Source organism: Myotis yumanensis, unplaced genomic scaffold (assembly GCF_028538775.1).
Source record: "Myotis yumanensis isolate MYYU_CA2020_CCGP unplaced genomic scaffold, mMyoYum1.0.hap1 SCAF_17, whole genome shotgun sequence".
Lineage (NCBI taxonomy): Eukaryota > Metazoa > Chordata > Mammalia > Chiroptera > Vespertilionidae > Myotis > Myotis yumanensis.
The window spans coordinates 4,990,016-5,001,621 of record NW_027223768.1 but is presented as its reverse complement, the minus strand read 5'-3'; the positions used below and the strand labels follow the sequence as shown (position 1 = coordinate 5,001,621).

Below are 11,606 nucleotides of genomic sequence, written 5' to 3'. Positions count from 1 at the left end.
CACTTCATTGGTGAAATCACAGAACCCACCCAGATTCAAAAGATGAAGAAACACAGACCCCGTGTCTCAAAAGGAGTGTCAAAGAATTTGTGTATCTTAATCAGGCGCAATTTTCCTCTGGCCACAAACTGTTTACATTCGTTCCTCTTATTATTTTTAATTTTTATTTATCGATTTTAGAGAAGAAGGGAGATAGAAATACAGATTGAGATATAGAGATGAGAGAGAAATGTCGGTTTGTTGTTCCACTTAGCTTTTTGTTGTTGTTGTTAATCCTCACCCGAGGATATTTTTCCATTGGTTTTTAAAGAGAATGGGAGGGGGAGAGACAGAGAGAAACATCAAAGTGAGAGAGACACATCGATTGGCTGCCTCCTGCATGTGCCCCAACCAGGGCCAGGATTGAGCCTGCAATGTGTCCTTGACCAGAATCAAACCCGGGACCCTTCAGTCTGAGGGCCGATGCTCTATCCCCGGAGCCAAAAACGGCTAGGACTGTTGTTCCACCTATTTATGAACTCATTGATTGATTCTTGTATGTGCCCTGACCAGGGATCAAATTTGCAACCTTGGGTTGAACATTATTAGTACGATGCTCTAACCAACTGAGCTACGTGGGCAGGGTTACATTGATTCCTTTTATATGCAAAATACAATTGCTTTCTCCCAAGCTCTCTGAATATTTCATCCTACTTTGAGCATCAGGCTCAAGATAGTACATGGGATAACCTTTGTTCACTTATTGCCTGGCTGACACGCTTGCTGGACTAGAATCATAGAAGGGCCTTTATCTGTCTTTTTTCACTCAAACCAGTACTTGATCCACAAGAGGTACACGATGCATACTTCCTGAGAGGGCGTTACCTTATTTCTCATTTTCAACGGAATGAATCAACACTCGGTAAATTTCCAAAGTTTAGAGAGGAATAGTCAAATCAGGGTGTAAGGTCAGTTTCACTTGAAACTCATTCTGAGAATGTATAACATGGTCTGTATCTCGGTGGGACTTAGAATCTGGTAGAGGGAGGTAAGAGTAGGTATAATGAAGAAATGAGATGACAAAGGGAAAGCTAAGGCATTGGCTGTAGGAAGGAACAGATGCAACTGACAGCTTGAAGAGGTCAAGGTGTTAATGTCCAAGTGTGGTCAAGGATAGAGCCAAGGATGACTTTCAGCCTCTTAAATGCATTTTTATTGATTTCAGAGAGAAAGGGAGAGGGAGAGATAGAAACATCAATGATGAGAGACTAGGAGAATGATGAAATAGGCACATTTGGAGAGAAAACTGGATATGAGAATTTAAGTTCATAGACAAGCCAACTAGCAGGTAAGGCAAAAACTCTTTAGATTCAGGAATCCTGTAGAGGTCACCTGTTAACTTTAAAAACTTTTCTTTAACAATTTTAAACTGTGGCCCAGCCAGCATAGTTGGTTGAGCGCCATCCCATGCACCAGGAGGTCACTGGTTGGATTCCAGGTCAGGGCACATGCCCAGATTGAGGGCTCAGGCCCCAGCGTGGGGTGTGCAGGAGGGCAGTCAATTAATGACTCTCTCATCATTGATGTTTCTATCTCTCTCTCCCTCCCCCTTCCTCTCTGAAATCAATAAAAGTACATTTTAAAAAAATGTTAGTCAGATGTTGGAGAGAACTAGACTTCAGGATCCAGTCTAATTTTCTTTATTGATTTTTGGGGTGATGAAATTATACAGGTTTCAGGTGCACAATTCCACAGCACATCGTCTGGTCACTGTATAGGGTGTTCATCACCCCAAGTCAAGTCTCCCTCCCTCACCAGCTATCTCCCCTATACCCTCTTCCACTTCCCTCCCGTCAGGCTCCAGTCCAGTTTTCAGGTAGGTAACAAAACCGCAAAGACAATGAACAGGACTAGAATCTCATGTCCACGAAAGTGAGCTACTGAAAATTATTTTCCCTACCACCTCACTCCCATACAGTATTTGCCTTTTTGTGTCTGGCTTATTTCATTCAGCATAATGTTTTCAAGGTTCATCCATATTGTAGGATGTCAGTGTCATTCCTTTTATAGATTGATTTAAGAGAGAGAGAGAGAAGGGAGGTAGAAAGGAAAACATCGATTTGTTGTTCCACTTATTCATTGGTTGCTTCTTGTATGTGCCCTGACCAGGGATCGGCATTGAACCTGAAACCTTGGTGTATCTATATGACACTCTCTACCCAACTGAGCAGCCCCTCCAAGGGAGCTTTCTCTTTTAAAACAGGACTAATAAGCCCGGCCCAGGGCGGCTCAGTGGTTGAGCATCCACCTATGAACCAGGAGGTCACCCTTTGATTCCTGGTCAGGCCACATGCCCTGGTTGCAGGCTCCATCCCCAGTGGGGGGCGTGCAGGAGGCATCTCTGTCATCATTGATGTTTCTCTCTCTCCCTCTCCCTTATCAATAAACAGATTAAAAAAATAAAATAGGACTAATAACATAAAACAGGACTAAAAACATGCCCCACCCCCAAAGGCGGCATCGTGGCTTCTCCTCTTCCATCACCGACAGGACAGCAGTAACTCATGTGCAAAGTGTCAAGGGGCATCTCTGCAGCGGGTGAGGGCCCCATACAGTGGCGCCTCTAGGAGACCGGATAGTTGCGCCCCAACATGCAGAAGGTGCCCGCTGGAGTTTGGGGGCTGCCAGCTTTTCTGAGTTCAGCGGGATTGCAGCAACTTCACCCAGCCCGGGTACCCCGAAGGCCCCCGTGGGCTGTGCCGGGGACCCCTCGGGCTCCGGGGCCGTTTGCAGTTTTGGCCGCGCACCCAACAAACAGCTCGCGGCCCGCGGACGCGCCGCCCCCGCCCAACAGTCGCGGCTGGCAATGGCTGCGGGCCCTGCGCCAGGGCGGCCGTTAGGACCCCAAACCGACGCCTCGGAGCGCGGAGGGGGCGGCGGGGGGCGGGCGCCGCGCGGGGGACGCGGGCGCGCACCGCCCAAGAGCCGACGGTGCCGGCGCGGGAACGTCACGCGGCGAGGCTGCGCGTGCGCGGCGGCCGGGGCGGGGGCGGGGCCGGGGGCGGGGCCGAGGGGAAGGGGCGGCTCCGGGCTCTGCCGGCTGGTTGCGCGTTAGGTCGCAGGTAAGACCGGCGCCGGCTCCTGCCCAGGACTGTGAGGCTGGGCAGCTGGAGGGGTTCGGGCTTTGAGTTAGAGAATAACCCGAAAAGTTAGGCCATTGACATGTTGCCTACATTTTATTTTATTTTTCCCCCCAGGATATTAAAAAGTGACACTGGTGAACCCCAAACAAGTACCTGTCCATTTCACCTAACCTGCCCCGATTTCATCTAGAACCTAGATTCTAGGTCCTTGGTACCAAGAGAACAGACATGTCCCTTCGTATGAAAGTTTGTAACAAGGAAGATTGTCCACTGTATCAGGTGTTCTCCACCTTGATTGGTTGAGATTTTAGAAAGTGCTGTGGTCAAGCCTCCGTCCGCCCTAGGCAACAGAATGAAATACTCCGCAAGATCAGTGCCTGGACCTTGGTCATGATGATTTAAATATCTGGGTGGTTCTTAATGGATGTGCAATCAGGGTTTTGAGACCCGTGACAAACTGGACCAATGTGAGCCAGATGCAACCCACCTTTTTAACATCGTTCAGCAGGATTCACCAAGTTAGCCTGAAAACACAAAAGGCCAAGTACTGCCTGAGAGGCTCAAGTACAGACAAGAAATAGGGAAAAAAGCAGGAAAAAAAAAAAACCCAGACCATTTTTCAAATGTTTTTATTTCCTTAAAACTCTCCTACATGGAAATCGCACCTGTAGCAAGGATTACTGTCAAAGCCCGCTCATTGGGCCAGACATCCTCCTGGTGTTAGCAGAAAACTGCCCCCCCCCCCCCCCCCCCCCAGCACACCACCTCCACCTGTGAGTCAGCCCATCGGCCACCTGCCTACGTTTTAGCCCACATTGTAGCTGAGAGAGACAGGCGTGCAATCAGAACCAGAATTTAACTTCAAGTTCATCGTGAATTATTGGATAGATGTTGGAGCATCCATAGCTTATTACGTGGGACACTTTTCTCCCGCTTGAAATTTCATTTAGACTGTGTGTGAAAGGGCTCTTGCAAGCGATTTGAATGAGATTGAGGGCTTTAATGAAATGTCAGACTGCTCGGATTGTTTAGTTTGTATCAAAGTAAAAGAACAGTCAAAGGAAAGAATGGTACCTTAGTGGTACCCTGGGCTGCATTTAGCTGGGTTTGGCATATTACTTAGGTTTCTGAGCTGCTGGCTGTTGTCTGAAATAAAATGTATTGAATAAATTCTGTGGGTTAAATGGTAACACGGAAAGAGAACGGAGAAAGACCACTTTCTCCCTTTCCTACTGATCTAGGCAGCTATTTCACCCCACTTCTTTTTATAACTGATTTATTTTTTTTATTACTTCCCATCCCCTATAACTGATAATTTTTAATTTACAGCCCAGTTGTTGCTGATCCCTGGAAGGATACACCTACATTTTTGTTTCAAGGAAATTTGGAGACACAAAATGGAACAGAGCAACAACAAAGAGGTAACTGCTGCCCTTCCTAACCTGCTTGTATGACTCTCAAGAGTTATTCTGGCAACTTTAGGTATATTGCGTTAATAAAATATTACGATTCCGCTTTAAAAACCTTTTTAAAAAATAGGCTGCAAGAATGTTGCATGTTTGGCTTGTATTTTATTTCTCTTGGACAGAAGTGCCTTTTGGACTGCATTATAATGCTGGTAGTATTTAGGAGCAGGCGTAGCTGTTAAGGCTTAATCATAATTCCTTTTTCCTAACGGGTCCTGTTAAACGTTCTGGCACCATTATTAGGACTATTGCAGCAAGCGCGTTGCAGTTAGGGGAGAGACTGGGCTCAACTCCATATACAACAAAGACTAATGGATTTATAGCCTCTGAGCAGAGTGAGAGGCAGGGGTCAGTGGATGGAAAAGAGAGGAGACATCAAGAGTTTGGGATTCTTGCTAAATGATTTACAGATTTAAGATTCTGGCTGATTCTGGCTGAGGGCAGGCCACAGTGATCAGATATCCAGGATGGGAAATGAAGAACTTAATCAGAGACTGAGTTTGATCACATAATAAGGGTAGAGGATGCTTAGGAATCTTGCTAACACTGGGCTCGACAGGGTCTAGGTCCAGGTCCGGGCCTAGTCAGAAGAGGAGCCTGACTTCAGGTTGGTCAACAAGAGACTGTCAATCATGAACAGTTTCCAGCCTCCTGCCTGCCTGGACTCCAGGCGTTGGAAGTTCACGAAAGATCCCTTGTGGCCAGGAGGCTTATAACTGTTTTATCAAATGCATTCATAAGCAATTTTCCATTCAGCTGACTCTGAGCGATAGAAAGCATTAAGCCAGGTTCGTAATAAGGGAGGAGACTTAGATGGACTGTGGAGGAAATGCAAGGCCACATAATGGCTGTAGTGAAAACAGAGGTGGTTGACGGGCCATTCGGTTCTGCCAATTAATTGGGGGAAATAAAGCTTTTTTCTTACCGAATCCCCGAAGTCATGTGTGACTTAAAACACTTTTTGTTTGTAAACTTTCAGGGCCACGGTGTGGTGGGTGGTCATTCTGATCTTCCCGTCAAGAAGGCGATTAATTTTTCCCCTCCGCTATACAGACAGCGTTACAGCTTCGTTAACGACCTCGTGAATCAGCACAAACCCAAGAAGGTAGGTCTTGGTTTCCAAACATTTCATTAAAACTCTCTTATAAAATGTTTTGTTAAATGCAGAAGCCTTGGTTAGTAAGTAACCAGAGACTGTTCGGAAATACTCTCACAAGGAGGGAAAGGGTTAGAGAGGGAAAACTAAGCTTGGAGGAGCTGGATGAGCGAAGTGGCCTGAGCGAGCGCTTGGTTAACATGTGAGGTTAAACCGGACTTATTTCCCCACCCCCCAGGCTTATCACGTCTCGAGATTAATTTCCTCTCATGTACTTCTTTTCTGCCAAAGAGATCCTTCCATACGATGCTTTATTATGGTTTCACTTCTGCTGCCCACTCCCTGTAAAGAAGGTCGTACTTGACTTCTCTGGCTATAAACGTCTTTGAAATGACACTGGTCTCATCTACAGGTGGCAGACTTGGGGTGTGGCAATGCTTCCCTCATACAGATGATTAAATCGCACAGTTGCCTGGAACTGATTGTTGGAGTAGATATCAATAAAGATAAAATAGGATCGCAAAGGTAATGCCTAGTTTCTGGAGGAGTGGTGCATCGATCTAAAACCAGTGGCACTATTACATATGCTTAGAGGAAGGGTCAATTTTATGCAAGATTTACACTATGTTAAATGTTTTTGTTTTTGTTTTTACAGAGAGGAAGGGAGAGGGATAGAGAGTTAGAAACATCGATGAGAGAGAAACATTGATCAGCTGCCTCCTGCACACTCCCTACTGGGGATGTGCCCAAAACCAAGGTACATGCCCTTGACAGGAACCGAACCTGGGATCCTTGAGTCCGAAGGCCGACACTCTATCCATTGAGCCAAACGGGTTAGGGCGACACTATGTTAAATCTTAAAATGCGTTGCACATTATACACCAAGAGAGCCTCAGGCTCTCTGAATAATGACTTTGCCCTCATGCTAATTAGCTGTATACGCTGTGAATACCTGTTTCCTACCAATGTAGAAAGTAGAGTCTCAATTAAGTAATTATCGTCATCAGCCCATTGCAGACTCAGTTTCAAAGGGCAAGAATCTAATTAGGTTGATGCTGGACGCCATGGTAACGGCAGAGCCCCAGGCAGCCATCTCTAGTTTGAAGCAGAGCAGCTCTCCAATATCCTGTATATATTGGATTTCCAGGGATTGTTTCAAAAGGGTGTTTCTTTTAAAGGTCAAGAAGCTGAAAATCACTGATCCAAAGTCAGCCGGGAGACCAAAAATATTAAAAATGAGAGCAATGTCAAATATTCAGAACCTGATTGGCCAGTTACTCCCTCCATGAAAGGAAGTTATTCTCATGTCTGTCGTTGGGATAACTCTGAACAATTGTGCTCAAATGCGCTGACTTCTACAATCACGCTTTTGCAGGTGTCGATTGTCTCCATTCTCGGGGGAGTATCTAAGCCCCCGGGACCTGAATCTGTCGATCATCTTGTACCACGGCTCTGCTGTGGAGAGAGATTCTCGTTTGCTTGGATTTGACTTAGTCACGTGTATCGAGTTGTAAGTATTAAACGCATTCCTTCCGTATCATTAGGAAAATGTCACTGGATTAGTCTTCGTAAACTTTGTTCCCTAAATGTAATCTGGGTTTTTATTTGTAAAGGAAATTGCTTGTCGGTTGGGACTGACCTGTTACCACCCCATCTCATCCGGGATGGGCAAAGGGAAGCACGAGGCCGTTTCAGGGTCACTGTTACACCCTCCAAGGGGGGATACATCAACGTAGAGACAGACCTTGTTTTGCGAAGTCAGTTAGGGAAATCGTGCAAGTGAAGCTCGATTTGACTCGCTCTGTCCCCGCTGACCCTTTCAGAATAGAACATTTGGATTCTGAGGACCTGGCCAGGTTTCCCGAAGTCGTGTTTGGGTACCTGTCTCCGGCCATGGTTGTCATCAGCACGCCCAACTCGGACTTCAACCCCCTGTTCCCGGCAGTGACCTTGAGAGATTCAGATCACAAATTTGAGTGGAATAGGAAGCAGTTTCAGACCTGGTGAGTGCAAAGGTGTCTTGGTTTCTCGGGTCCCCCACAGGCATTTAAAATCCTGGGGAGCAAACCTTGATGGATATGTGACTGATGGGGTTTCCTTCTGCAGAGCACATGAGCCAAGCCAGTGGGAAGTTCCTTCTCTCTCTCATGTCTCAGGCGGGTGTGGGAAGGTGTGTGCCCACCGGGTGGAGGCGTCAGGAAACAGGACCGAGGGAAGGTGTGGCATTGAATGGTGCCCTGGCCCAGGGGCATCTCCCAGGAGCTCCATGGGTTCTTGGCTCAATTCTAAACCCAAATAGGAGTTGGGATTATAGCCCTTGTGGTGTCCTTGTCCATTCCTCTGCCCTGTCCCACATTCCCTGTCTCCATGGTCCTGTGGTTCATCACCCTCGCAGTCATTGCCTGAATGCCCCTCCGAGAAGCAAGCAGACCCCACACTGTGGCATAGTGTGATGTGTAAGAACCTGCAGCTCAGCGGTCTCTTGGTTCCTTGCATTGTTCGAGTTCTGTTCTACCGGGAATTGCTGTCTATGTAACAGCAGTTCCGAGTTTAGAAAAAAACGATCTCTCTCCTTGTTTTGATCCCAGGGCCTTAGGGGTGGCAGGTTTCTACAATTACTCCGTGGAGTTTACTGGCGTGGGGGAGCCACCGGAAGGAGCTGGGAATGTTGGCTACTGTACCCAGATAGGGGTCTTCCGGAAAATCGGAGCGCCGGCCACGGAATCTTGTGTGGCAGAGCAGTGTGGTCAGCACGTTTATAAGATTGTGAGTGTTCTTTTTTAAATTTATTTTTTATTGATTTCAGAGAGAGGAAGGGAGAGAGAGATAGAAACATCGATGAGAGAGAATCACTGATTGGGCTGCCTCCTGCACATCCCCCACTGGGAACCAAGCCTGCAACCCAGGCATGTGCCCTGACCGGGAATCGAACCATGACCTCCTGGTTCATAGGTCAATGCTCAATCATTGAGCCACGCCGGCCGTGTAGATTGAGTGTTCTTTGTGGGGCAGCTGTCGGGACAAGAACTACATGTACCTCGATGGTGAACAGTTCCCTACCGAGAGTCCCCGCAGCAGAGAGGAGTGGTGGCCTGATTCTGAGGGTGACCCTGGGAGAAGCCTACGAGCCCCACTGCTGTCGGAGCTTTGAGATGGGTGGTCTTTTGAGCTGTTGGGCCAGCGGCCTCCTTTGTGGAATGCGTCAGGGTTCTTGGCAGGAAGAGGAAAGCCAGCAGGCATTTCACTGCTGGGCTCAGAAACTGATTTGGAACTGAGCCTCCAAGCGCCTCAGACCCGTTGATTTCAGAGGTATGGGGAAGAACAAACACATCTCCCTCTTTAATTAGCAACACTTTTCCTTTTTGACCCCATGTGTCAGTATTTACAATTAGTAGGGTTTCACATTTGCACATACTAACTATACAGTTATTCTTTTTTTTTTTTCATTCTCACCCAAGGATATTTTCCCATTGATTTTTTAGGGAGAGGGAAAGACAGAGAAACATCGATGCGAGAGAAACACATCCATTGGTTGCCTCCTGCACAAGCCCTGACCAGGGCTCAGGCCAGGGAGGAGCCTGCAACCAAGGTATGTGTCCTTGACTGGACTCGAACCCGGGACCCTTCGGTCCACAGGCTGATGTTCTATCCACTGAGCCAAACCGGCTAGGGCCATAGAGTTAATTCTTCATGTGGTAGGAAGTTACCACTCATGGTCTGGGACATTTTCCTATATCCTAAGCGGTTTTTTCCTCCCGGCTTCAGGTTTATTCCGTTTCCTATCCGAGTTTACAGCAAAAGGAAGTCCGTAAACTCGCATTAGCAAATGAGGTGTCTCGGCAAATCCAAAGCATGAGGCAGAGATATGTCTCCAGCCTGAGGATCCTACAGCGCGGCGATGGGGACGGCCACCAGGTCAGCGACACCGGGCTCGTCACCTTCTCTGGACCAGTCTTCACAGAACTCGAGAAACGCAAAATCGAGAAGTCTCCCGAACCGTTCCGCTTTGGGAATAACCTCTACGTCCCGCTGGAAAGGCTGCTCGCTTATCCCAAGGTGAACCGCCTGTGTGACAGCGTGGACACGATGCGAGCGCTCATCGCTGGCACGGTGAGGCTGAGCCGGGACGGGTCCGCCGTGAAGGTCGACCTGCGGGATGCGAGTCCGTGAGCCGGCCGTCCCGAGAGTCAGGTTCTCAGCCAAGGGAGGGCTCGCCAGGCTGCTCTCGTGTAGCCGTTACTCAAGTAACTTAGTTTTGAGATTACTTGACAACGTTGTTGTGTGTGTGTGTTTTTTTAATAGGCTTGTTTTGTTTGGGAGTGTTTGTAGAGAGTTCCTGATATGCTTGGTTTTTGTTGTTGTTGGCATTAAAGAATGTTAAAGAAAATTGAGTGTTTACAACTTTTTCCCAGGGGGTAAGGGTAGCTTTAAAATCTCTCTAGGATTCGCTACTTCCTTGGGGCTAAATTCTGATCTCTCATACTTAGCCTAAAACAGTGGTTCTCAACCTTCCTAATGCCACGACCCTTGAATACAGTTCCTCATGTTGTGGTGACCCCCAACCATAAAATTATTTTCGTTGCTACTTCATAACTGTAATTTTGCTACTGTTATGAATCGTCATGTAAATATCTGATATGCAGGATGTATTTTCATTGTTACAAATTGAACATAATTGAAGCATAGTGATTAATCACAAAAACAATATGTAATTATATATGTGTTTTCCGATGGTCTTAGGCGACCCCTGTGAAAGGGTTGTTCGACCCCCACAGGGGTCACGACCCACAGGTTGGCGACCCACAGGTTGAGAACCGCTGGAACGGGTGGAGATAGTCATGGAGGAGAGCGAAGCACTGCTTCATGTAATGGGGGGAAAGAGTGGTTTCATGCTACGGCTACCATGCTTTATCTCGGATATGTGCATGCCTTTGGGGACATCCCCAGATAGGGGGCACGTCATATTGCTGAGATCCACCAAGCTGGTAGAATGGCGAAGCCATAAGTGTATACAATGGGAATTTCACCTTGCAAGTCGTCTTCAAAGCTAGTGGCACCCCAGTTATGCACTTACCTTGAAAATGAGCTCAGTGCCCTGCCTAATAGTATACTCTGCCTGCATGGCTACATTCATCCCTCCCCTCGCCACCCCATCTGTCCGCTGGACCCTGGCTCTGATCAGTTCATCGTCTTTCCCAGAAACACTGCATTGCTCCCGACTCCCGCACCTCAGCCTGGACTTGGCTTCATTGCTTTTACCAAACAGACGGACTTTCCACTGCTGTGTCTCTGTCCAGCCTTGTCCCTCCGTCTCTTCATTTATACAGATCACCCAGACCTTTCCAGTAGGATCCTCATGAAAGTGAATTGACAGAATCTTTCATTAATCCCATACTAAAGGGAGACACTTTTATCCTATTTAAGCAAAGTATGAAAAATGACTTCAAAGTAGTCATTTCAAATTACTTAAAATTAGTGCTGAAAAGATTTTCCTTTGGCCCAGCTGGTGCTGGCTCAGTGGTTGAGCGTCAACCCATGAACCAGGAGGTCACAGTTTGATTCCTGGTCAGGGTTGCAGGCTTCGGCGGGAGGGGGGGGGAGGGGGGGGGGCGGGCAGCAGGTCAGTGATTCTCATCATTGATGTTTCTGTCTCTCTCTCTTCCTTCCTCCCTCTCTCTGAGGTTGATGGAACTGTATTAAAAAAAAACCACTTCCTTTGATCATAACATGGAATATGGGGAAAGAAGGGCAGGCACAGGATCACATGGGAGAGGTATGTTTAAACTGAATCACTGAAGCTCAATACCAGAAGGTGGCACACTTTCTCACTTACAGTAAATGCATTCTTTTGCTTTGAGGACTCCTGATACAAGATGCAAAACAACAACAGCAAAACAAAACAAAAAAACACCCCAAAACTTA

At 47.2% G+C, this 11,606-nt stretch overlaps 1 protein-coding gene across 2 annotated transcripts; it reads left to right on the top strand.

Annotated features, from left to right (window-relative positions):
- The first annotated feature begins 4,466 nt into the window (after nucleotides 1-4,466).
- Nucleotides 4,467-10,065, top strand: HENMT1 (HEN methyltransferase 1). 2 transcript variants are annotated; one of them, XM_070396380.1, is made up of 7 exons: nucleotides 4,467-4,543; nucleotides 5,568-5,693; nucleotides 6,097-6,209; nucleotides 7,060-7,194; nucleotides 7,508-7,687; nucleotides 8,273-8,450; nucleotides 9,450-10,065. In XM_070396380.1, the coding sequence occupies exons 1-7, from the start codon at nucleotides 4,520-4,522 to the stop codon at nucleotides 9,852-9,854; spliced, it is 1,161 nt and encodes a 386-aa protein (XP_070252481.1). In that variant the 5' UTR covers nucleotides 4,467-4,519; the 3' UTR covers nucleotides 9,855-10,065. The 2 variants fall into 2 exon arrangements, with proteins under 2 accessions (XP_070252481.1, XP_070252480.1); XM_070396379.1 differs by lacking the exon at nucleotides 4,467-4,543 and having other exon boundaries at nucleotides 5,529-5,693.
- Nucleotides 10,066-11,606: the final 1,541 nt, after the last annotated feature.

What these genes read in the sequence shown, in the direction of transcription:
- HENMT1 (XM_070396379.1), top strand. Translation starts at nt 5,529, where the DNA reads ATGTGTGACTTAAAACACTTTTTGTTTGTAAACTTTCAGGGCCACGGT. An exon ending in ATCAGCACAAACCCAAGAAG is followed by an intron (nt 5,694 to 6,096) that starts GTAGGTCTTGGT and finishes TCTCATCTACAG; the next exon opens with GTGGCAGACTTGGGGTGTGG. An exon ending in AGGAAGCAGTTTCAGACCTG is followed by an intron (nt 7,688 to 8,272) that starts GTGAGTGCAAAG and finishes TTTTGATCCCAG; the next exon opens with GGCCTTAGGGGTGGCAGGTT.